Source organism: Schistocerca gregaria, chromosome 4 (genome assembly GCF_023897955.1).
Source record: "Schistocerca gregaria isolate iqSchGreg1 chromosome 4, iqSchGreg1.2, whole genome shotgun sequence".
Taxonomy (NCBI): domain Eukaryota; kingdom Metazoa; phylum Arthropoda; class Insecta; order Orthoptera; family Acrididae; genus Schistocerca; species Schistocerca gregaria.
In genome coordinates, this window is record NC_064923.1 from 263,432,297 (window position 1) to 263,459,944 (window position 27,648).

The 27,648-nt window shown below is 43.8% G+C and overlaps 1 protein-coding gene and 1 pseudogene across 1 annotated transcript in view; one reads left to right on the top strand and one right to left on the bottom strand.

Annotated features, from left to right (window-relative positions):
• The window catches only part of LOC126267682 (facilitated trehalose transporter Tret1-like), a 50,808-nt gene extending 24,550 nt beyond the window's left edge, over positions 1 to 26,258 (top strand). The window contains exon 5 of the mRNA XM_049972984.1: positions 25,962 to 26,258. Coding sequence (XP_049828941.1) covers positions 25,962 to 26,258 — 297 coding nt within the window. The remainder of the gene's footprint in view (positions 1 to 25,961) is intronic.
• Positions 7,402 to 7,519, bottom strand: LOC126268482 (5S ribosomal RNA; annotated as a pseudogene).
• Positions 26,259 to 27,648: the final 1,390 nt, after the last annotated feature.

Here is a 27,648-nt window from a genome sequence, read left to right on the forward strand (position 1 = left end):
AGACTGCTAATTACACTCCAGAATGGTTTTCAGCAGCTTGACCCATAGTCTCCAACCTGTTTCCAAAGTCTTCCCAAGATTTCTTCTTGGATGCTGCAATTATCTGTTTGGCTTTGTTTCTTTCTTCAACATAACTTTCTCTGTCTACCTGAATTCTAGTATTTAGCCATTTTTGATACGCCTTCTTTTTCCTTTTACAGGCTGCCTTGACTGTGTCATTCCACCAAGCTGTTTGCTTCATCCTACTTTTACACACTACTGTTCCAATACATTCTTTAGCCACTTCTAGTACTGTTGTTCAATAATATTCAGAGACAATGTCATTCTTGCTAATTGAGTGACGACAATCTAAAGTGACTTAAATTTAAAGTAATTCTGGCAAATTCAGTTCAAAGATAGGAATAAACAAAGTTCCACTTTTTATATCTACCTACAATGTAATAATGCTATTGTGTACTAGCTTGAGTTCGCATTTTGGCATTGTCAATCTGTTGACAGCCAACAGTTACTTACCTGACTCAGTAAATTTTCATATTAAGTACAGACTTTTCAAAGTACATAGAATGATAGGCCCAGGAATCTAGTGTATGTAAGTGAACGTTAATATGAGGTTACATACATTAGTGTGGTAACAAAAGAGCTACCACCAGTCAATCATTTGCTTTATAATAACGAGTTTAAATATCTTTTTCCAAATTTATATATCTGAGTATTAACAATATCACACAATTGCTTTCTTTATCCATAATTATTTTTAGCGTGTTTCTTCGAAGACGATAGCCTTGTCCAAAATCAAGTTTATTAGATATACTCAATCACAGACGTATTATTGCATTAACCGATTAGTTAAGAGGGGAGGTTAGACTGTAATTTGAAAATGGAGTAACAAAATATATTAATTTTCTGTTGCAGGGCTGGCTAGAGTTGGTAGTCTGAAAACGGTTCCAGAGTAAAAGACTCTATCCTACCGTCTGTTTCTTTTTGGGGAAAACCACACCCATGGGAGAAAACCACCATGGGGGCCACTGTGTTGTGGCCACGTGTCGCCATCGAATATTAAGAATAGGCGAACCAGAGATCACCAATATCACTGTATCTCCATGTCCCTCCACACTCCACAAGTGAGGTTATGTTGTGTGGCGGAGGATCTTTGTGTACCACTGTCACTTCTCTTCCTTATTTTAATCGCGAATCTAGTATTCCATCTACATATGCACGTACATACATACTACACAAGCCACTGTACAGTGTGTGGTGGAGGGTACCCTGTACCACTACTAATCATTCCCTTCCCTGTTCCATCCGAAAATACAACGAGAGAAAAACGACTGTTTATATGGCTCTGTACAAGCCCTAATTTCTCATATCTTATCTTTGTGGTTCTTACATGAATGTACGCTGGCGACAATAGAATCTTTCTGAAGTCACCTTCAGAAACCAGTTCTGTAATTTTCCTCAATAATGTTCCTCCAAAAGAACGTCGCCTTCCCTCCAGGGATTCACATTTGAGTTCCTGAAGCATCTACCTCTCGGAAACAACTCTAGCAGCCCACGTCTGAATGTCTTCTTCGATGTCATCCTTCAATTTGACCTCGTGCAGATCACAAACATTCAAGCAGTACTCAAGATGGGTCGCATTGGTGTCCTATATGCGGTCGCCTTTACAGATGAACCACACTTTCATAAAATTCACTCAATAGAGAGAAGTCGACCATTCACCTTCCTTAGTGCAGACGCTAAATGCTCGTTCCATTTCATATGGCTTTCTATGTCTGTGTGTGTGTCGAGGATGGCTTGCATAACCCTGACCCAGTCCTCTCGCTGGTGGATTCTCCTTCGAATCCCATACCAAATATAGCTCATTTCGGATGATCCTCTAGACACTGTTCCAAATGTAATGTGTGGTGGATTCATCTTTGAACCTCGTGCTGGACGTAACGCATTGTGGATCCATCTCTAGACACCGTTCTGGATATAACGTACAGTGGATCCACATCTGAACACTAACTCAAGCCCACCCTAGGTCATGAAAGCCATCCGTGACACACGCGTAGACATGGAAACACAGGAAACAGAGTAAATGCACTGCATCTGTAGAATATATGGCTGTTACGTGAGTGGGTGCGTTCAGGTACAGTGCCATACTATACCATCTGAGTAATGTACTATTCTGTCTCGTACATAAGAATAATACTTGTGAAGGACTATCTCCCTCCAACAGACATCTAGTACACAAAATACTGAGACTGGGATGAACATGTGCAACATCGTGGATCTTTAAGAGTGTAGTAGGAGGTATGATAGGCGCATCAGGATGCCTTGATTTGCTGTTATTACTGGATGACCTAGACAATGTTGTTACGAAATATTAGTAATATAGCTTGCATCAAAGATGTTATGCTCTTTAGCAGGAGGAATTTAAATGTGCTTACATCCCCTACAGAACCGTTATTTGTAAGACTGTAGCACTGTAAAGGCAGATGGTTGCTGTTCGAATGCATAGCTTGCTAACTATTCGTCTATAAATTATGCTGTCTGGGATATGCACTTTGTAGGGAGGAAGGAGGGAAACTGCTATGGTCCAGGATATCAAGTGCCTTTAATACACTGTCAACTAACGAATAACTTATTACTAGGATAAAAAACTATCATAAATCTACAGTTTGTAGATGTCCTGACAGCATTGTGGGAACGTATTAAAGTAGGAAGGTGTAAACAAAAGTAGTTAGGCTCATCTTGTAAGCAATAAGAGCATATAGTTAGGAGAAAAATATCAGAGCAGCAAAATAAATCAACTCTATACATGTGTCAACTACTGGTGGCAAATCTCTACATGACAGAGTGCAAGTCAAATGAACATGTAGAATTGTTTCCAGTGCACCACTACATGCGTCTACAGACAAGCTCTCTAAAGTGTCATAGCAGTACATGGAATTGTTTCCAGACTTTTCCAGAGTTTCCATTGTATTCATCATCTGCACCACTCACTGAGCCTCATCTAGCTACAAGGCGAGTGTTACTATACCTTTCATGATTGTGCCATGCTACATGCATGCATGTAGATCATTGAGAAAATGGGAATTCCTAGGATTTTTTAACTGGCTGGTGTGCAAGACACCCAAATATCCTTGTATAAAATCAAACAACGCATGGGTATGTCAGCAATAGGACCATATACATACGGAAAACTATCGAAAAAATATGAAAAATGACATAAAATCGGTAACAGTCGAGAAAACCTGGTATAATTACGAGAAATTGATCGGAAATACATAAAATTGAGGGAAATGCGACAAAATCTGTAAAATCGCGAGAACCTTGCAAAATTACGTAAACTGACTGAGAATACACGAAACTAGAGAAAAAATACCACGACATTCGGGGAATTGAGGTGGATTGGGGTGACCCAGACACTAAAGACCGAGAAAAGCTTAAAATTATGCTCTGTGTGCAATCAGTTTTAACCTTTCCCTCCCCTTGTAAAGTACGTGGGTCTTCGTAACGAATACTTCAACAAAACCGATACAAGTACTATACAGAAGACCTATATTAAAACAGGCAAAACATGTTATCCTAACCCAGGACTGTGTTCCCATACATGCAGTTGGATGTACAAGATACTACCGAATTAGGTTGGTTCTCACAAGCAATGTTATTCCATAGGTATTAGGGAGATAAATCAGTGTGTTTAACAGACTTAAGCCATTCGCTATCATGTTCTGTGGGAGAGTAGACTGACGCCACATATATCTGCCTTGTTAGTGTGAGGAGGGTGTACTCTAGAGATGTAGTGTTAGGTAGAGCTTGATATATTATTCTACACATGAGCAAAACTATCTAACATCAGACCATGACTTATGTGTGCAAGAGGAGAGGAGAGCTGTTTCTTTATGTGTATTTGCACGCAGCAGGGCGTGGCTGATAACGTATTAACTATTGAGAATATTCATGTCGTTTTTCCTCATTCTATTAGCTAGTGATGCTACTACACATAAGCACGACTGACACAGGAAATGTGATGAGGGTATTTACCTTCCTGACTTAAAAAGACATAAAATCAATTTCTTAAGAGACAGATCAGCAGTCTTCCGACTTCATTCTCGTTGATTTATAAGCATTTAGAGTGGTGGATATACACCAACAGCTACATCATTTCCTAGGACCCATGAATAGTGTAGAAGGAAGTAGTTTTATCATCTTAAAGTTTGTCAGCATTGTGATTGGGATAGAAAACGTGTGGTAGTATGTCAGTTATGGACACGTATATCCTGCATTAGAGTATTCAGAGGGTTGCGTTCCATATCACTAATACTTCAGAAACCATATGGCTTTAACAATACAGCGTTTTTGGGTGCCGAACCATGCAGCGAAAGGTGTGCATGTGTTCATGCTCTACGATCATTTCTCTCTTGCTGGTACCTTCTAGGTGCTGACTCCAGATACTGGAATACGACTCCAGAATTGATAGCGCAGATGATTTATGTAAAATGTTTCATACTATATTCCCCTGGAGCTCCATCATGCATAAACCACACTTTTCTTCTTAACCATCTGTTATATCTCATAGCATTCTCATGTCTACTACGCACCAGAAAGGTGTGGTAACCTCCTTGACATGCACGCTTTTGGAGAGTTCTTGTATACTTGGATGGGTACTGTAAGTAAGATTGGTGCTGAACAGTCTTCACTGAAACCAGTTATGGACAGAGTTTGCTCTGTTTCTTCACGAGACGTGGAATGTAGCGGCTGTAGTACCCTCCTACTACTTATCAGTTACATGGCGACAGTGTTGCAGGGAGAGTTGGCCAAAGGCAATGAGGGGAGATGTTTCAATCTCCAGCTTTATGATATGAATGCGAGAATACCCTGTGACTCCTGTCCATATAGGGGAAGATGGCTGGTCATAATCATAAATTTCATACTGTGATCTATGTGCTAGAAATATGTAGATCACCTAACTGCGTTGACTGGTGTACTTTGGTGTTTATGACCCAATGGACGTACTGCACATTGATCTATAGAGAGACACAGGGTACTCGTAAAGAAGTTGAGGGGTGGTATAGTGAAGATAAGGAAACTGGGATGCACTGTGCTGTGTCGTTGGCTGGTGTTGAAATTATGGAAAAACTGGTACAATTGAGCACGCTATCAACTGCGGTGCTTATTACTGTGTATCATCCAACATCAATGGTGTCTTTGCCATGCCATCTGTCCACTTGTACACTGTCGATTACCACTTAATGATTGACTGGCACCACTTGTTTGAGATGGAGGGAGTCTTGGCAGAACAATGTACATCTGCCACTTGGCACTATGGAGTATGGGATTAAATGTAGAGGTCATCACCTTCAGACAGCTGTTTGGAGCTACACTTGTTTGAGATGGAGGGAGTCTTGGCAGAACAATGTACATCTGCCACTTGGCACTATGGAGTATGGGATTAAATGTAGAGGTCATCACCTTCAGACAGCTGTTTGGAGCTACAGACTCATCATATTTCCATATGCTGTGATACCTGCCACATTTTTTTTCACCAATAAGACAACAGTACCTCTTTATTTCCGCTACCCACGCATGTTGTGAACAGGACATTCAAGGGATGGTCAACATTGGAACAATGATCATATGTGTGGCTGCAGTGTACGGAAACAATGCTCTTCGAAAAGGAACACCAAGAGATCTGCTACACCATCAATGTGGAAGATGAGATTAAATGTAGAGGTCACGATCTTCAGAGAGCTGCTTGGAAATGCTCCACAATGCCGCAAACTCTACCAGTTGCCATATGTTGCGATGTCTTCAACATTTTTATCAATAAGAATCATCGCCGCTGTGTTTTATTTCTACAATCCTTGTGTTGTGGGAGCAGCATAGTTTACACCATACGATATCCAGCTTTCTGTTAAAGCCAATGGATCGAAACATGTTAATGTCATTTTAGCACCTGACACAGCTCTCGAAGTCATGATAGAAAAACAAAGTGCATGACAGTGTACAAAACTGTAGTCGTACGCTGTTTGCACGTGTTACAGCTGAAAAACAATGTATCAAACTGCTTATGACAGAATAACACAGGGACTCTCTCTTGTGGCTGATAGTCTGTGGGTTACGGTCATGGCCAATGCCAGCATACAGAAGATATTTGTCTTTCAATATATCGGAGGAGAGATATGGAGTAAAATGTTATGGGAGGTTCTATTACAAGGAGTAGTATGACTGGTTAAAGCATGGGTACGGATAGTTTGTAGTTCCTTTGTTTACCTACTCTAGATGTTACAAAATAATAATGAGGAGTGCTCTGGAACGTAATAAATGACTGTGCAGATGCTGATCTGTATCGGTGTTTCATACATCTTAAGTGAACATAATGTCCTTGTACATGAAAAATTGTATTTTGAGCATGCTTCATCGATTTTGCTCATAAAACTAATAGAAATCGACTGTATCTATTCTTACAGAATCATGACTATTATTATTATTGTCATGATTATGTGTTTAAAAATATGTGCTATCGCAATTCCTGGGTTATTTAATACTTCATAACCTATAATTATAAAGTAAGCAGCACTTAATTATAGCTTGTTGTGGAACCTGATAGTGTATTTCCCGACACGTGATTAGATTGTCCAAAATATCCTGTTCTGTGGTGCTACGAAACTACAACACAACAATTTGCTGCTGTTGCTAATAATAATATGCTGGGTGACAGAAACCTTATGCACATGTCGGTAGAGGCGAGTTACGGAGCAAAAATGTCAGATGTCATCAAACAGATGGTATTTGTTTTCGATGTACCAGCGAAATCTTATACGGTTCTCCACTAGGTGATCTGTTATGGAGCTCTGACCTCTTCATTTTGATCATCTGTAATTGGCGGCAGTACTGTAGTTTTTTTCATGTCATTGGATGTCACAAAATAATGGGAGGTGTGGGTGAGGGGAGAGGAAAGGAGGGAGAGAGACGGAGAGAGATGCAGTGGCAGGGGGGAGGGGGGGAGATGCAAACTGTATCCTGCAGTCGAATGTAAAAGAATGACTCTACAGATGCCGTTCTATATTGATACGACAATAGTATGAAATGAATGTAATGATCTTGTGGATGACAATTTATAATTTGAACATGAGGAACGCTCTCAAATATATAGATTTTGCTCATGAACCTAAAAGAAAATGGATTGCTCCTATTATCGTGGAGACAAAAGCACTCCGTCTTCAGGCACAAGTGGCCCATCAGGACCATCCGACCGCCGTGTCATCGTCGGCTGAGGATGAGGATAGAAGGGGCGTGTTGTCAGCACAACGAACTCCCGGTCGTTATGATGGTTTTCTATGACCGGAGCCGCTACCATTCGGTCGAGTAGCTCCTCAGGTGGCATCACGAGGCTGAGTGCACCCCGAAAAATGGCAACAGCACATGGCAGCCTGGATGGTCACCCACCCAAGTGCTGGCCACGCCCGACAGCGCTTAACTTCGGTGATCTGACGGGAACCGGTGTATCCACTGCGGTGAGCCCATTGCCTTTCCTGGAAACAATACTGTGTTTTCATAAATATATGCTCGCTCATAAGAGGTGCACTGACATTAAATACAGCTGCTACAGTGATTTATTTCTTGCAAAATTGTGGGTGGGGCAATCATGTGCTGTAGGGGGAGTGCTGCCGCAGCTGCACTTAAACAATCAACACAGGTCGGGAGAGCCGTTATTTACCTCGCTTTGTTCTGTGGCCCGCTGGCACCACACCTTATTTTGTACGTGTAGCTTCAGTCGACATCACGACATCAATACCGCTGACCCCCCTTCCCCTTCTCCCTCCCCTTCCCCCCCCCCCCCTCCCCTGCTGCATGTTCGTCTAGACATGCCTGAAGACAGTGCTCCAAGGTACGGCAGGGCCACCAGAGGTTGTGGAAAGTCCCTGTTTCCCAATTAGCGGACATTAGAAAAACGTTTTTGGAGAGTTCTCCGGAATTTCGTTGTTGTTCCAAGGGAGGGGAGCAGTCTTTCTGATAAATGTGCCGAACAGATCGCTGGATGCATCCTGTCCATCAATAACTGATTTCCACAGACCAGAGACAGTATATCACTGCACCAGATGGATCTCTTTGAGGACCATTGCGATAGGGTAGAGGAGGCCTTATGGTGAGGAGATGGGGGATGTAAGACTGGCTTATTATTGTTCTAAAATTCATTGAGAAAGTCACGGGGTAATGTATCACTGAACTGAACCCATGTAAAGCTTCCGTCCCTCTTTCCTGGTGCGACCTTTAGGGGTCGATTTTTCCGGTAGTTGTGTTATTACAATGATTTTTTCTCAATCCCCAGTGCATGTGTTGCATTATGGCACGTTGTTTACGAATGCTGGTTTTTCCACGACGGTTTCGACGTGTAATCAGAACAGTTAAGCATTTTACAACAGCTGTGGTTGCATGTATTGGCCTACCGACACTTCAGTGAAGGTTTTCTGCCCTATCCCTTCAAAAAAATGGTTCAAATGGCTCTGAGCACTATGGGACTTAACATCTATGGTCATCAGTCCCCTAGAACTTAGAACTTCTTAAACCTAACCAATCTAAGGACATCACACAACACCCAGTCATCACAAGGCAGAGAAAATCCCTAACCCCGCCAGGAATCGAACCCGGGAGCCCGGGCGTGGGAAGCGAGAACGCTACCACACGACCACGAGATGCGGGCCCTATCCCTTCCTAATGCATATAAATTACATATTGGCTATACCATGGTGACCTCTCGGGGGCAGTGGAATGCAATGAAGTTCTTGGTAATTAAAGAGAGCACAGTTTATTTGAATTTCGAGCACTGGGATGTTTGTTGAGCAATGCAGCGAACTTCAATGTCAAACAGCGATAGACACAGTCCTCAGCTGTATGCTTCAACTCCTCCTTGTCCTACATCAACATCTCGTCAGTTCTACACATTTCCCGCCAAAAATTCAGACAGTGGCTTCCACTCCAGGCTCCCCTCCCTCCCCCCCCCCCCCCCCCCAAACTTGTAGGTGAAGCAATCATCCTATGTACAGTTAATTTTTGCGTATGACTGCTACTAGTTTTGAGTGGTATTGTGAACTTTTTTCCCAGTGGGATAACGCTAACTGTCTGTTATTGTCAGTTTTTGAGCTGTATTGCGATTTTAGGAGCTCCTTGTGTAGCACGATGCATATACACTACAGGCCATTAAAATTACTACACCACGAAGATGACGTGCTACAGACACGAAATTTAACTGGCAGGAAGCAGATGCTGTGATATGTCAATGATTAGCTTTTCAGAGCATTCACACAAGGTTGTTACATTTCAGATGTATTACGACCTGTGGCTCTACCCTTTATCCGATTCCTGTGAAACCCTACATTTCACCAGGATAATGCACGACCGCATGTTGCAGGTCCTGTACGGGCCTTCCTGGGTACAGAAAATTTTCGACTGCTGCCGTAGCCAGCACATTCTCCAGACCTCTCACCAATTAAAAACGTCTGGTCAATGGTTGCCGAGCAACTGGCTTGTCACAATACGTCAGTCACTACTCTTGATGAACTGTGGTATCGTGTTGAAGCTGCATGGGCAGTTGTACCTGCACATGCATTCCAAGCTGTGTTTGACTCAATGCCCAGGCTTATCAAGGCCGTTATTACGGCCAGAGGTGGTTGTTCTGGGTACTGATTTCTCAGGATCTATGCACCCAAATTGCGTGTAAATATAATCACACGTCAGTTCTAGTATAATATATTTGTCCAATGAATAAATGGTTCAAATGGGTCTTAGCACTATGGGACTTAACTTCTAAGGTCATCAGTCCTCTAGAACTTAGAACTACTTAAACCTAACTAACCTAAGGACATCATACACATCCATGCCCGAGGAAAGATTCGAACCTGCGACCGTAGCGGTCGCGCGGTTCCAGACTGTAGCGCCTAGAACCGCTTGGCCACCAAGGCGGCTCCAATGAATACCCGTTTAACATCTGCATTTCTTCTTGGTGTAGAAATTTTAATGGCCAGTAATGTAGTTGTGTAATTAGGTCCAATCTTTATGATTAATTACATAAGTAGGACTAATCTTTACTTCAGTTTCCCACCCAAAATAAATAAAGTTCACTGCTCCCGCTCCTTCTGCTCGGCATCGGCCCTTTGTAAGGTGTTGCACTTGGGGTTTCCACCCAAAAGGACTGGGATTCGATTCCAGGGAAGGATACATGTCTTTCTTGGTTTCTCGTCAGTTCTCAGGTGGTGGCAGTAGGGTGTGACATCAGCAAAGACTGGGGACAAAGAAATTCCCGTCATTTTTTAAAATTCCCACAACTTATGTATTTCTCACCAAACTTTGAAATGTCCACTAATAGAGCACATGGGGGAGGGGGAGGGAAAGGAAGGGAGAGGGGGGGGACCCACATGCCAGCTGGGGAAGACCCAAGATGTCATGGGGTGGGGGTAACTAATTGATCAGTTAATTAATTTGATATCAAAATTGGCGTCGGGTCCCCAGTATCCCAATATTGACAAGACCTGGTACCTGCAATTGTTACGTATAACACTTATTGTTGATGTAAAATTCATTGAAAAAGCCACTGGGTAATGTATCACAATGTTTTTAACGTGAACGCAAATAGAACAACCTCACAGCTCGTTGCAGATGTTAAGCTGACATCTTTGTTGTTGTTACAATGCTGCTACTACTCCATGCAATATCGTGGGCATACCTTGATTCGCAGTGACAAAATATGGGACGGGATCTTGATGCTACTGGAGCCTCTTACATTTGACCACCCATCATGCTCTTGCTAGTTCGGTAATAAGCACTGCACTTCACACAGGCACTGTGCAAGCCACTTGCGTGTGTTCACTTGTACGTCTCACAAACAAATACTCGTAGGTCTCTGAGCTCTGCTCTGACATCATACTCGCGTCCACAGGCAGATTTCCTACGTAAATCTTTCCTCTCTGCCAATGATTTTGCTTTCGTAACTTTCCCTAACTGAATTAACCCAGAAAAATAAATCATAGTAACAAATAATTCATACAGGTTACAGCACATTTCATATTTCCAAGTAACACATAGTATGTGAAGATTTACAGAATGAACCTAGTACATTAGAATTACAACAAATATAATGGGCAAAATTTTTAGGTAGCGGCTCTGTATTGTACGAGTAGTATCACAATAGCATTCACCTTATGTGTCTTTTTCTGAAATTAAAGAAATAACTCCTGAAAAGTAAGGTTTTCCCAAGTGTGAAAAACTGTTCAAAGGTACCACATGGTCCTGTACCTACATATAGATACTCTATAGAAATTTTAAAGTGTTGCAATCGAGAACATCTATCCAGTCGATACTGCATTTAACTGTCTGTATGTTACATTATTATTCTGCTACACACCAATAACCTCTGGTTATGAAGAATGGGCTGGCATTTCTTCCCAGGTACTCAGACACGTCATTAAAAGTATACCCAGCAGAGAGGGTTCAAGCCATGATAAAGGCGAAGACTGGACACACCCCAATTAATATTCAGTAATAGGTGTCCGCGAACTTTTTTTTGATCAAACAGTGTATAGCAAACATCACTTTTTGTGGAGTTTTATTTGCGACAAGAGGCTTTTAGGGCCTTCACCCATCTTCAATAAGTGTTATATATTTTTTTAACTTCGTAAGTATAGCGTTTCTACGGTTTGTATTTTGAACGCAACAGATGCCTTTTATCCTGTAATTTGTGGTTTCTTTTTCCAGCTTTGTATGCGTAGCAATAATACTTTCAGCTGCAATTATGCAGCGCCGCATTCGACCGTATTTGTGCAAGTAATTCAATTCACAACCACATAGCTCAACCACCATTAATATGGACGGCGTTATGAGTTGTCGCACACTGCCGGTAGCTCATTTACTCGTGTCAGCTGCAGAGGGCAAAAACGCTCTCTGCCCCTGTTGACAGTCTGCTTCCTGGTGGAACTTTAAACAGGGCCGAGATGGCAACAGATATGGCAATGTTACAGCGTCACGCAACAACCTCCACGGAACAGGTAGTTTAAATGAGATTAGAGAGACATCCCCAGACAAAGAACCAGCGAAGTCTTGCTGATGATAGTGACAGTAGCACTGGGTTTTCTCTGGGTGCTCTACATTGTCACTAATAATGTGTTTTGGCTCAGAGTCATCATAGGCGTTAGCAAGGGGGAGGGATTGGCAAATGGCAAAGATTTGACATTTGAATCCTTGTGCACTCTGAAATATGAACCATTTACACTCCTGGAAATTGAAATAAGAACACCGTGAATTCATTGTCCCAGGAAGGGTAAACTTTATTGACACATTCCTGTGGTCAGATACATCACATGATCACACTGACAGAACCACAGGCACATAGACACTGGCAACACAGCATGCACAATGTCGGCACTAGTACAGTGTATATCTACCTTTCGCAGCAATGCAGGCTGCTATTCTCCCATGGAGACGATCGTAGAGATGCTGGATGTAGTCCTGTGGAACGGCTTGCCATGCCATTTCCACCTGGCACCTCAGTTGGACCAGCGTTCGTGCTGGACGTGCAGACCGCGTGAGACGACGCTTCATCCAGTCCCAAACATGCTCAATGGGGGACAGATCCGGAGATCTTGCTGGCCAGGGTAGATGACTTACACCTTCTAGAGCACGTTGGGTGGCACGGGATACATGGGGACGTTCATTGTCCTGTTGGAACAGCAAGTTCCCTTGCCGGTCTACGAATGGTAGAACGATGGGTTCGATGACGGTTTGGATGTACCGTGCACTATTCAGTGTCCCCTCGACGATCACCAGAGGTGTACGGCCAGTGTAGGAGATCGCTCCCCACACCATGATGCCGGGTGTTGGCGCTGTGTGCCTCGGTCGTATGCAGTCCTGATTGTGGCTCTCACCTGCACGGCGCCAAACACGCATACGACCATCATTGGCACCCAGGCAGAAGTGACTCTCATCGCTGAAGACGACACGTCTCCATTCGTCCCTCCATTCACGCCTGTCGCGACACCACTGGAGGCGGGCTGCACGACGTTGGGGCGTGAGCGGAAGACGGCCTAACGGTGTGCGGGACCGTAGCCCAGCTTCATGGAGACGGTTGCGAATGGTCCTCGCCGATACCCCAGGAGCAACAGTGTCCCTAATTTGCTGGGAAGTGGCGGTGCGGTCCCCTACGGCACTGCGTAGGATCCTACGATCTTGGCGTGCATCCGTGCGTCGCTGCGGTCCGGTCCCAGGTCGACGGGCACGTGCACCTTCCGCCGACCACTGGCGACAACATCGATGTACTGTGGAGACCTCACGCCCCACGTGTTGAGCAATTCGGCGGTACGTCCACCCGGCCTCCCGCATGCCCACTATACGCCCTCGCTCCAAGTCCGTCAACTGCACATATGGTTCACGTCCACGCTGTCGCGGCATGCTACCAGTGTTAAAGACTGCGATGGAGCTCCGTATGCCACGGCAAATTGGCTGACACTGACGGCGGCGGTGAACAAATGCTGCGCAGCTAGCGCCATTCGACGGCCAACACCGCGGTTCCTGGTGTGTACGCTGTGCCGTGCGTGTGATCATTGCTTGTACAGCCCTCTCGAAGTGTCCGGAGCAAGTAGCTCTCCATGCTACTCTATCCTGTGCAAGCTTCTTCATCTCCCAGTACCTACTGCAACCTACATCCTTCTGAATCTGCTTGGTGTATTCATCTCTTGGTCTCCCTCTGCGATTTTTATCCTCCACGCTGCACTCCAATACTAAATTGGTGATCCCTTGATGCCTCAGAACATGTCCTCCCAACCGATCCCTTCTTCTGGTCAAGTTGTGCCACAAACTTCTCTTGTCCCCAATCCTATTCAATACTTCCTCATTAGTTATGTGATCTACCCGTCTAATGTTCAGCATTCTTCTGTAGCACCACATTTCGAAAGCTTCTATTCTCTTCTTGTCCAAACTATTTATCGTCCATGTTTGACGTCCATACATGGCTACACTACATACAAATACTTTCAGAAAAGACTTCCTGACACTTAAATCTATACTCGATGTTAACAAATTTCTCTTCTTCAGAAACGCTTTCCTTGCCATTGCCAGTCTACATTTTATATCCTCTCTTGTTCGACCATCCTCAGTTATTTTGCTCCCCAAATAGCAAAACTCTTTTACTACTTTAAATGTCTCATTTCCTAATCTAATTCCCTCAGCATCACCCGACTTCATTCGACTACATTCTATTATCCTCGTTTTGCTTTCGTTGATGTTCATCTTATATATTCCTCTCAAGACACTGTCCATTCCATTCAACTGTTCTTCCAAGTCCTTTGCTGTCTCTGACAGAATTACAATGTCATCGGCTAACCCCAAAGTTTTTATTTCTTCTCCCTCGATTTTAATGCCTACTCCGAATTTTTCTTTTGTTTCCTTTACTGCTTGCTCATTATACAGATTGAATAACATCGGTGAGAGGCTACAACCCTGTCTTACTCCCTTCCCAATTACTGCTTCCCTTTCATGTCCCTCGACTCTTATAACTGCCATCTGGTTTCTGTACAAATTGTAAATAGCCTTTCGCTCCCTGTATTTTACCCCTGCCACCCTTAGAATTTGAAAGAGAGTATTCCAGTCAGCATTGTCAAAAGCATGCTCTAAGTCTATAAATGCTATAAACGTAGGTTTATCTTTCCTTAATCTTTCTTCTAAGATAAGTCGTAAGGTCAGTATTGCCTCACGTGTACCAGTATTTCTACGGAATCCAAACTGATCTTCCCCAAGGTCGGCGTCTACTAGTTAATCCAATGAAACAATATGAATTCTCTAGTAACGTTTTTTACGAAACTAAACATTGTAAGAGTAATCCAATGATTAGAAGTATATAGGTCTTTGAAACGCGGTCCGAAATCTCATCAACTGTTATGTAAGAAAGTAAATGCTGAACAAGAAGCAGCAACTAGTGCTTGTTACTGTGTAATTCACCCGATAGCAAAACACTGAAAACGACTTGTTGTTGTGGTCTTCAGTCCTGAGACTGGTTTGGTGCAGCTCTCCATGCTACTCTATCCTGTACAAGCTTCTTCATCTCCCAGTACCTACTGCAACCTACATCCTTCTGAATCTGCTTAGTATAGTCATCTCTTGGTCTCCCTCTACGAATGTTACCCTCCACGCTGCCCTCCAATACTACATTGGTAATCACTTGATGCCTCAGTACATGTCCTACCAACCGATCCCTTCTTCTGGTCAAGCTGTGCCACAAACTTCTCTTCTCCCCAATTCTATTCAATACTTCCTCATTAATTATGTGATATACCCATCTAATCTTCAGCATTCTTCTGTAGCACCACATTTCGAAAGCTTGAAAACGATTTACTGATGGGGAATTGACCTATTAGGTACGAAATTTTTTCTTAGTTCTACATTTATTTCTATATTGTCTGATTGGCGTAGGAAAAGAAATATAAAATTTAAAAATGCAATAATCTTGAAATAAATGATTTATTTTAATCGATCCCAAAATGGGATCATGGCACATGCCACTCTCTTGTTAAATTTTCTTTTATTGTTTGTGCTTGACAACAAAACAAGCAATATGGAGTCCCACACTGCACACAGAACACTGTCTCCTCACATTTTTCTTGCAAATTGAACATTTACGTACCTGAGTCAATATGTTATCTGCAAGGCATTCACTAGTTGCAAGTACGCTAGAAAAGTTGTAAAAACTATCTCAGAGTCTGTTTAGTATGCAACAACGTGTTGACAAATTGCGAAGTTATTGAAGCACGTAAGGTGATCCCATGGCAGTTATGATTGCTAAGAATGGGGCAGTTGGAGAGAGTTGAGTCTCCCTGAGAAATGTTTACGATTGTTACTGAAACTCTAGAACAATGCAGCAATTATTCAAGAAGCAATAACGCAAATGGTGGTCGAGAAGGAGAAGGAAGAAGAAAAGAATATATCTTTCACAAATTTAATTAATCGTCACAGCAGTACTGAGATCGATGGAGCATATGGAATCAGCTAGGAAGAACCTCATGTGCTGAGCACGCAACCTATAACTTTAACCAAACGTGCAATACAGCTTGGCAATTCAGGATTTTTTAAAGAATAACTGGTTTACTGATTCTGCAGTAATATTCTTAAAAATTTCAAAATGTTACACATATTTACTGAAAGAATTAAAAATTTATGCAGATATATTACATGTGACTAATGTACAATGGAGAAAAAATTCCCCAGCAGAAAAAAAACCCTCATGCAACTTTTATAAAAAAAGTCACAGCAAGTTAAAGCATGTAATAATAATTATTTATCAAATAATTCATGTCAGAACTTTATAAAAACCCAATGAAAATGTTTTTAAGATTCACACTGCCTCGTCCAACACGAAAACCGAAACGTCCGCTAGTAGGTGGCTGGGAGCAGATTGACTACCACTGTTTTTTCACCGCCCACCGTCGATCACTTCCGCAGGTTCACAAGTCCCATAAGAGTAAGTAATCTTTTCCTTGTTGCTCCTTATCTTTCAAATTGCAAAGTCTAACATCTGTGTGGCCGAGCGGTTCTAGGCCCTTCAGTCTGGAACCGCACGACCGCTATCGTCGCAGGTTCGAATCCTGCGTCGGGCATGGATGTGTGTGATGTCCTTAGGTTACTTAGGTTTAAGTAGCTCTAAGTTCTGGGGGACTGATGACCTCAGATGTTAGGTCCCATAACGCTCAGAGATATTTTCTGACATCTGTAAGGTCAATTTCCGAGTCTCATCTCTGACTGAGAAGTTAAAAGAAAGTACGTAGAATTGTTAACACGGCTGGCAGACGAGGGACCTCATCAGTTAAGGTGACATAGCAGAAACTCTTGCTGCATCCACAATGAGTAGATGCCGATCGGGTGCCTTAGCACCTGGGAAACGGGACAGCGCTAGAAAGAATAAAACAAATCGCTTTTCTGTTCCCGCCATTACTGTTTTCTTACCTACGAACATGCTTGCTTTTTATCGACCTGTTTTATCCCAGAGCAAAAACAAAAAACACATTTTAATCAAAACTGCAAATATTTTAGGAGCTCCTTGTGTAGCACGATGCATATACACTACAGGCCATTAAAATTACTACACCACGAAGATGACGTGCTACAGACGCGAAATTTAACTGGCAGGAAGCAGATGCTGTGATATGTCAATGATTAGCTTTTCAGAGCATTCACACAAGGTTGTTACATTTCAGATGTATTACGACCTGTGGCTCTACCCTTTATCCGATTCCTGTGAAACCCTACATTTCACCAGGATAATGCACGACCGCATGTTGCAGGTCCTGTACGGGCCTTCCTGGGTACAGAAAATTTTCGACTGCTGCCGTAGCCAGCACATTCTCCAGACCTCTCACCAATTAAAAACGTCTGGTCAATGGTTGCCGAGCAACTGGCTTGTCACAATACGTCAGTCACTACTCTTGATGAACTGTGGTATCGTGTTGAAGCTGCATGGGCAGTTGTACCTGCACATGCATTCCAAGCTGTGTTTGACTCAATGCCCAGGCTTATCAAGGCCGTTATTACGGCCAGAGGTGGTTGTTCTGGGTACTGATTTCTCAGGATCTATGCACCCAAATTGCGTGTAAATATAATCACACGTCAGTTCTAGTATAATATATTTGTCCAATGAATAAATGGTTCAAATGGGTCTTAGCACTATGGGACTTAACTTCTAAGGTCATCAGTCCTCTAGAACTTAGAACTACTTAAACCTAACTAACCTAAGGACATCATACACATCCATGCCCGAGGAAAGATTCGAACCTGCGACCGTAGCGGTCGCGCGGTTCCAGACTGTAGCGCCTAGAACCGCTTGGCCACCAAGGCGGCTCCAATGAATACCCGTTTAACATCTGCATTTCTTCTTGGTGTAGAAATTTTAATGGCCAATAATGTAGTTGTGTAATTAGGTCCAATCTTTATGATTAATTACATAAGTAGGACTAATCTTTACTTCAGTTTCCCACCCAAAATAAATAAAGTTCACTGCTCCCGCTCCTTCTGCTCGGCATCGGCCCTTTGTAAGGTGTTGCACTTGGGGTTTCCACCCAAAAGGACTGGGATTCGATTCCAGGGAAGGATACATGTCTTTCTTGGTTTCTCGTCAGTTCTCAGGTGGTGGCAGTAGGGTGTGACATCAGCAAAGACTGGGGACAAAGAAATTCCCGTCATTTTTTAAAATTCCCACAACTTATGTATTTCTCACCAAACTTTGAAATGTCCACTAATAGAGCACATGGGGGAGGGGGAGGGAAAGGAAGGGAGAGGGGGGGGACCCACATGCCAGCTGGGGAAGACCCAAGATGTCATGGGGTGGGGGTAACTAATTGATCAGTTAATTAATTTGATATCAAAATTGGCGTCGGGTCCCCAGTATCCCAATATTGACAAGACCTGGTACCTGCAATTGTTACGTATAACACTTATTGTTGATGTAAAATTCATTGAAAAAGCCACTGGGTAATGTATCACAATGTTTTTAACGTGAACGCAAATAGAACAACCTCACAGCTCGTTGCAGATGTTAAGCTGACATCTTTATTGTTGTTACAATGCTGCTACTACTCCATGCAATATCGTGGGCATACCTTGATTCGCAGTGACAAAATATGGGACGGGATCTTGATGCTACTGGAGCCTCTTACATTTGACCACCCATCATGCTCTTGCTAGTTCGGTAATAAGCACTGCACTTCACACAGGCACTGTGCAAGCCACTTGCGTGTGTTCACTTGTACGTCTCACAAACAAATACTCGTAGGTCTCTGAGCTCTGCTCTGACATCATACTCGCGTCCACAGGCAGATTTCCTACGTAAATCTTTCCTCTCTGCCAATGATTTTGCTTTCGTAACTTTCCCTAACTGAATTAACCCAGAAAAATAAATCATAGTAACAAATAATTCATACAGGTTACAGCACATTTCATATTTCCAAGTAACACATAGTATGTGAAGATTTACAGAATGAACCTAGTACATTAGAATTACAACAAATATAATGGGCAAAATTTTTAGGTAGCGGCTCTGTATTGTACGAGTAGTATCACAATAGCATTCACCTTATGTGTCTTTTTCTGAAATTAAAGAAATAACTCCTGAAAAGTAAGGTTTTCCCAAGTGTGAAAAACTGTTCAAAGGTACCACATGGTCCTGTACCTACATATAGATACTCTATAGAAATTTTAAAGTGTTGCAATCGAGAACATCTATCCAGTCGATACTGCATTTAACTGTCTGTATGTTACATTATTATTCTGCTACACACCAATAACCTCTGGTTATGAAGAATGGGCTGGCATTTCTTCCCAGGTACTCAGACACGTCATTAAAAGTATACCCAGCAGAGAGGGTTCAAGCCATGATAAAGGCGAAGACTGGACACACCCCAATTAATATTCAGTAATAGGTGTCCGCGAACTTTTTTTTGATCAAACAGTGTATAGCAAACATCACTTTTTGTGGAGTTTTATTTGCGACAAGAGGCTTTTAGGGCCTTCACCCATCTTCAATAAGTGTTATATATTTTTTTAACTTCGTAAGTATAGCGTTTCTACGGTTTGTATTTTGAACGCAACAGATGCCTTTTATCCTGTAATTTGTGGTTTCTTTTTCCAGCTTTGTATGCGTAGCAATAATACTTTCAGCTGCAATTATGCAGCGCCGCATTCGACCGTATTTGTGCAAGTAATTCAATTCACAACCACATAGCTCAACCACCATTAATATGGACGGCGTTATGAGTTGTCGCACACTGCCGGTAGCTCATTTACTCGTGTCAGCTGCAGAGGGCAAAAACGCTCTCTGCCCCTGTTGACAGTCTCCTTCCTGGTGGAACTTTAAACAGGGCCGAGATGGCAACAGATATGGCAATGTTACAGCGTCACGCAACAACCTCCACGGAACAGGTAGTTTAAATGAGATTAGAGAGACATCCCCAGACAAAGAACCAGCGAAGTCTTGCTGATGATAGTGACAGTAGCACTGGGTTTTCTCTGGGTGCTCTACATTGTCACTAATAATGTGTTTTGGCTCAGAGTCATCATAGGCGTTAGCAAGGGGGAGGGATTGGCAAATGGCAAAGATTTGACATTTGAATCCTTGTGCACTCTGAAATATGAACCATTTACACTCCTGGAAATTGAAATAAGAACACCGTGAATTCATTGTCCCAGGAAGGGTAAACTTTATTGACACATTCCTGTGGTCAGATACATCACATGATCACACTGACAGAACCACAGGCACATAGACACTGGCAACACAGCATGCACAATGTCGGCACTAGTACAGTGTATATCTACCTTTCGCAGCAATGCAGGCTGCTATTCTCCCATGGAGACGATCGTAGAGATGCTGGATGTAGTCCTGTGGAACGGCTTGCCATGCCATTTCCACCTGGCACCTCAGTTGGACCAGCGTTCGTGCTGGACGTGCAGACCGCGTGAGACGACGCTTCATCCAGTCCCAAACATGCTCAATGGGGGACAGATCCGGAGATCTTGCTGGCCAGGGTAGATGACTTACACCTTCTAGAGCACGTTGGGTGGCACGGGATACATGGGGACGTTCATTGTCCTGTTGGAACAGCAAGTTCCCTTGCCGGTCTACGAATGGTAGAACGATGGGTTCGATGACGGTTTGGATGTACCGTGCACTATTCAGTGTCCCCTCGACGATCACCAGAGGTGTACGGCCAGTGTAGGAGATCGCTCCCCACACCATGATGCCGGGTGTTGGCGCTGTGTGCCTCGGTCGTATGCAGTCCTGATTGTGGCGCTCACCTGCACGGCGCCAAACACGCATACGACCATCATTGGCACCCAGGCAGAAGCGACTCTCATCGCTGAAGACGACACGTCTCCATTCGTCCCTCCATTCACGCCTGTCGCGACACCACTGGAGGCGGGCTGCACGACGTTGGGGCGTGAGCGGAAGACGGCCTAACGGTGTGCGGGACCGTAGCCCAGCTTCATGGAGACGGTTGCGAATGGTCCTCGCCGATACCCCAGGAGCAACAGTGTCCCTAATTTGCTGGGAAGTGGCGGTGCGGTCCCCTACGGCACTGCGTAGGATCCTACGATCTTGGCGTGCATCCGTGCGTCGCTGCGGTCCGGTCCCAGGTCGACGGGCACGTGCACCTTCCGCCGACCACTGGCGACAACATCGATGTACTGTGGAGACCTCACGCCCCACGTGTTGAGCAATTCGGCGGTACGTCCACCCGGCCTCCCGCATGCCCACTATACGCCCTCGCTCCAAGTCCGTCAACTGCACATATGGTTCACGTCCACGCTGTCGCGGCATGCTACCAGTGTTAAAGACTGCGATGGAGCTCCGTATGCCACGGCAAACTGGCTGACACTGACGGCGGCGGTGAACAAATGCTGCGCAGCTAGCGCCATTCGACGGCCAACACCGCGGTTCCTGGTGTGTCCGCTGTGCTGTGCGTGTGATCATTGCTTGTACAGCCCTCTCGAAGTGTCCGGAGCAAGTATGGTAGGTCTGACACACTGGTGTCAATGTGTTCTTTTTTCCATTTCCAGGAGTGTATTTAACAGAAATTTTTCACGCATTTCTAGTACGCTGCAAATTCAGCTGATAATAGTTTTAAAACAGTCTAGATCGCAAAGCACGCTTATAAAAAGAGGACCAGTTTTGATCATCACGTTATCATGATCATCTTTAGGCCAATACGTAGGATATAAGTTAGAGATATGCATAAAAAGAATTTAAAACTAGTTATAAAATTATAGATCACAGATGTACCCATGTTGATGATGAATAGTCTTGATGGATCAGGAACCGCTGAGTGACGATAGTCAACTGCTGGAGAGAGCAAAACAGCACTTTCTGAAATACTGGAGGCATTAGTCACCAGATATAAGTCGAAAGAATTATCTAGAAAAACATGTACTTATTACCAAATAGAACGTCAAAATTACGTAGAATAATTTTATAACGAAAAATAGTAAGCTAGTTAATGTAGCTATTGTCTAATGCAAATGCTAAGGGCTGTAAAAGAAACAAATAAATTATTGATTGGCGACCCCATGGAGTGTTCTGTGCACCACGACCAGATAATGGATACAATTGGAAGGAGAAACGGCGTTGGTCGTGTTTTTTTGTTTTTTCGCATGCTGCCGTGTTTAAGTACAACATGAATGGTAAAATTGTGGTATCCAGAACTGTCGCTGAGGCAGCTGCATCATGGTTCATAGATGTCAGGGATGAACGATGGCTACAGAGATGTAAACAGGCAAACTGAAGTGCACCTATTAAGCAACTGACCTGACCCCCTCCCCCCCCCCCCCTCCCGACGAAGGAAGTGGCTACCAACAATGAATCTTCAGTGACTGTTCAGCTAGTGTTGCTCTATTGACTACTGCAGCAGGCACCTGGTTCATGTACCCATCCTGACTGCGGTTCACTGGAAACGAAGGCTAGAACTGGTATGGCAATACTGTAACTGCACGTTCATTGAGTGGTGACAGAGGTGGCCATTTTCGGACGACTCACGTTTAAGGCTCCATGGAACAGATGGCCGTTTGCGTGTAAAGCACTGCAGCAATCATCGGAAGCATCCAGGCTGGAGGAGGGAGCATTGTGTCTGGGAAATATTTTCGTGGCTTTCTTTGGGTGATCTTGTCATCCTGGAAGGCACGATTGATCAACACAAGTATGCATCTATCCTCGGGGGTCATCTGCACCCTACGTGCAGTTTGTATTTCCTCAGCATGATTGCATCTACCAGCAGGACAATACAACTTGTAACATAGCTCGCAGTATACGTTCGTCGTTTGAAAAGCACCAGACTGAGCTTACTGTACTCCCCTGTCACCAAACTCTCTCTATTTAAATCCAGTCGAGGATCTAAAGGACCACCTTCATTGGGTTTTTCGTGCCATGGATCCACAACCGAGAAACCTACCGCAGCAGGTCACAGCACTGGAACCACGATGGCTGCACATCCCTGTCAGAATCTTGCTCACTCCCTTACTGCATGTCTGTGCTGCAAAAGGTTCTTATTTATTTTTTTGACACGGTATCACATGTGACTGCACCATGTACACTCCTGGAAATTGAAATAAGAACACCGTGAATTCATTGTCCCAGGAAGGGGAAACTTTATTGACACATTCCTGGGGTCAGATACATCACATGATCACACTGACAGAACCACAGGCACACAGACACAGGCAACAGAGCATGCACAATGTCGGCACTAGTACAGTGTATATCCACCTTTCACAGCAATGCAGGCTGCTATTCTCCCATGGAGACGATCGTAGAGATGCTGGATGTAGTCCTGTGGAACGGCTTGCCATGCCATTTCCACCTGGCGCCTCAGTTGGACCAGCGTTCGTGCTGGACGTGCAGACCACGTGAGACGACGCTTCATCCAGTCCCAAACATGCTCAATGGGGGACAGATCCGGAGATCTTGCTGGCCAGGGTAGATGACTTACACCTTCTAGAGCACGTTGGGTGGCACGGGATACATGGGGACGTTCATTGTCCTGTTGGAACAGCAAGTTCCCTTGCCGGTCTACGAATGGTAGAACGATGGGTTCGATAACGGTTTGGATGTACCGTGCACTATTCAGTGTCCCCTCGACGATCACCAGAGGTGTACGGCCAGTGTAGGAGATCGCTCCCCACACCATGATGCCGGGTGTTGGCCCTGTGTGCCTCGGTCGTATGCAGTCCTGATTGTGGCGCTCACCTGCACGGCGCCAAACACGCATACGACCATCATTGGCACCAAGGCAGAAGCGACTCTCATCGCTGAAGACGACACGTCTCCATTCGTCCCTCCATTCACGCCTGTCGCGACACCACTGGAGGCGGGCTGCACGATGTTGGGGCGTGAGCGGGAGACGGCCTAACGGTGTGCGGGACCGTAGCCCAGCTTCATGGAGACGGTTGCGAATGGTCCTCGCCGATACCCCAGGAGCAACAGTGTCCCTAATTTGCTGGGAAGTGGCGGTGCGGTCCCCTACGGCACTGCGTAGGATCCTACGGTCTTGGCGTGGATCCGTGCGTCGCTGCGGTCCGGTCCCAGGTCGACGGGCACGTGCACCTTCCGCCGACCACTGGCGACAACATCGATGTACTGTGGAGACCTCACGCCCCACGTGTTGAGCAATTCGGCGGTACGTCCACCCGGCCTCCCGCATGCCCATTATATGCCCTCGCTCAAAGTCCGTCAACTGCACATACGGTTCACGTCCACGCTGTCGCGGCATGCTACCAGTGTTAAAGACTGCGATGGAGTTCCGTATGCCACGGCAAACTGGCTGACACTGACGGCGGCGGTGCACAAATGATGCGCAGCTAGCGCCATTCGACGGCCAACACCGAGGTTCCTGGTGTGTCCGCTGTGCCATGCGTGTGATCATTGCTTGTACAGCCCTCTCGCAGTGTCCGGAGCAAGTATGGTGGGTCTGACACACCGGTGTCAATGTGTTCCTTTTTCCATTTCCAGGAGTGTATATATGCGGTGCCAAGACGAATGGGAAATCGTTCTAGCCACGACAGGGGCTGCAAATACGGAAAACCACTGGCATTAGCGGCTTTGGCAAATGGCAGATAGAGTCAAACACCTGGGAATAACTATCTTGTGCTACGGTCGTAAGTATACATGAAAAATTATTGCAGGGAGATGAAACCATGAGTATGCAACAAGGTGCTGAAGGACCACGTGTCATCACAGAACATGAAGTTTGGAGGGTTGTCCACTCTGTAAAGATGGATGTGTAGCCTTCTATGGCAAAACTAGCGACAGAATACAATGCTGGTGCAAGCTCTAGTTTAATGGAGCACAGCACTCAGCGCACGTTATTGAACTGGGGCTCTACTGGAGAAAACCCTTTGGTTTTACGAAGTTCACCCACGACTGCAGTGGGCACAAGTTCATCGAGGCTGGACCATATATGAATTGAAATATGTCGTCTGGTTGGTCGCCTGGTTTGTCGAACTCGGTTCTTGTTACACCAGGTCAACGTTAATGGCCAGATACGCCGTTATCCAGCAGACCATTTGCTTTAAACACACACTGCACCACAGATAGAGGCCGGTGGTGGCTTTATTATGCTACAGGTGACATTCAGCTGGATTTCTAAAGGACCTGTAGTAGTAACGGAAGCCATTGTGAGAACTACGGGTTAGGTGAACATTATTGTGGACCATCTGCATCCCTTCATGCCTGGTGTCTTTCGTGAAGGCGATGGCATCATCCACCAGGATAATGGTTCGTATCACAAGGCCAGAATTGTACTACTGTGATTTAAAAAGTGCGATAATGAACTCATATTGCTGTCTTCATCATTTTCCACTTTGAGTGTATTAATGTGTCAGCTGTTTGCTGGTTTTTTCTATCGCTAATAACAGTACTTTCTCACTCTGTTTATTTTTTTTGTAGTTTTCATTGCCAATCAATGGCGATGCTGGTGCTGATTTCGTATTTAACATTTGACGATGCCCCCATGGCTGCAAGACTTTAGGACTTTGCTCTTATAATACAGATCTGATGATGGTCATTAGAGACCGAAACCTGTAATCTGTTAACAAAAAGTATGTGATCATAGACGTAAATTAAAGGAAACTTACAGTTCTAAATCGTCGAATAAAAAAATTGCAGTCATATTTGCATTAATAATAGGAAAGATGAGCATTGCTTACACTATTGAAATATTTATGCCATTTGAGTATGAAAATAATCTTAAAACATTGATTTCGTATCTCACCTACAATACATTTCTTATTCTTAAAATTAAACGCAGTTCTGTGATACATTTTCAAACCGAACGATTCAGTTATTTAAAGAAATGACGACAGTATAATATTGCCCCCCCCCCCCTTTCCCTGCCCTCGCATTAATTTCTACAGTCCAACATGGCTCTGACTGATGAGAGTCTTTGCCCGCACAGGTGTTCAACATCCTAGGGGTGGGACCACTGCCATGGTCCATCGTGGGCGAGGTCTTCCAGTCAGATGTGAAGGGCGTGGCCTTAGCAATCGTGTCGGTGTTGCAATCCGTCCTTTTCGCGGCGCTCAGCAAACTCTTCCAGGTGATCAGCGATGCCACGGGCATGTACGCCGCCTTCTTCCTCTTCATGGCCAGCGCATTCGCCGGCCTCGTCTTCACATTCTTCTTTCTGCCTGAGACCAGGGGCCGCACCTTCATTGAAATCACACGGCACTTCGAGGGCGAAGAGGCAAAGTAGTCATTTTTCTGACTCTGGCTCAAATAAAGAACTCAGATTTGCCGGAGTGCAACTAAAATTCAGTTGGAAATTAAAATTGTACGTAATTTATTGTATTAACATTAAACCAAAGACAGAAAAATGTTAATCTCTCTACATCGATGCAAGGTGTATGTGTTTCATTTGTGTAGTCAGTCATCACCAAACGCGCTGAATGATTTGTTACATATGTTATAATATTTACCACTAGTAGTGTGAATGCCTTAACACCTGTACTATCATCCTGTCCCTTCTTTAATTCAGTATTTTCCAAATATTCCTTCTATCGCTGATTCTGTGGAGAGACTGAGTACTTCCTCATTTCTGATCATATCTGTTCATCTAATTTTCAACATTTCCCTGTAACACTATGTCTCAAACGTAATGGTTTTCTTATTTTTCCGTATTTCCACCACCAAGAAATAGAATGCTTTGCCCAGTATGTAGATTCATATAAATATCTTTCTCCATGTCTACGTCTGATACTAGCAGCCCTATTTTGACACGTACTACTCCCTTTGCTACTGCTAGTCTTCTTCTTGTATCTTCCTCCTCCTTCACTTCATCTACTACGTTGTACCTGATTTTGGTGTTAAGTTTATCATTAATTTTGTTCCTGCTATTTCTAATGATTTTCATCCTTCTTTGGTTTACTCTAGTCCATATTATGTGCTTATTGAACTGTTCGATCTATTCAGTGAGACCTGTAATCCATCCTGACTTTCTCTAAGTACTGCAATGTCATAGGGTAACCTTATCAATGATATCCTTTCACCAAACTGCAAATACAAGGTGTACAGATCTCCTTCCATGCTCTTACCTGAAAGTAACATATTATTATCAATATTTCAATCATTATACTATTTTATGTTATGAAATGTTTTCATGTAAATTATATCACACAGATCTACCTTATATGCTATACTATTACTATCATTGTAAAATAAGTTTAAAAATTATTTGTATACATGTCTAAAACTTTTTCTTAATTTGTAGCTTGTATATGTTAAAGGTAACTGCATATTTGTGATTTCAGTTGTTCACTTCGCATATGTGATATTACATTGTGTTAAAAAATCAGTTATCTATTCAGGATAGAAATGCAAGTTACTCAGAATTGAATACTTAGGAAAAGAGACTGATAGCATTACTAAGGAATCACTTAATGTAATGTGCTCTTATATTAGAGTTTTTCAGCTTTGAATAGCACCCTTATGCTGTGACAAGTTTCATCAAAGCTGACCAAGTCAGTTATACCTCTCCAACGCGAAAGGTTTATACGAAATGTGACAGAAAACGAATGAGATAGATATTGAAAATTTGAGTACCTCTTTATTAGTGGAGGTCATTTTGATAACAGGAACAGTTTGAG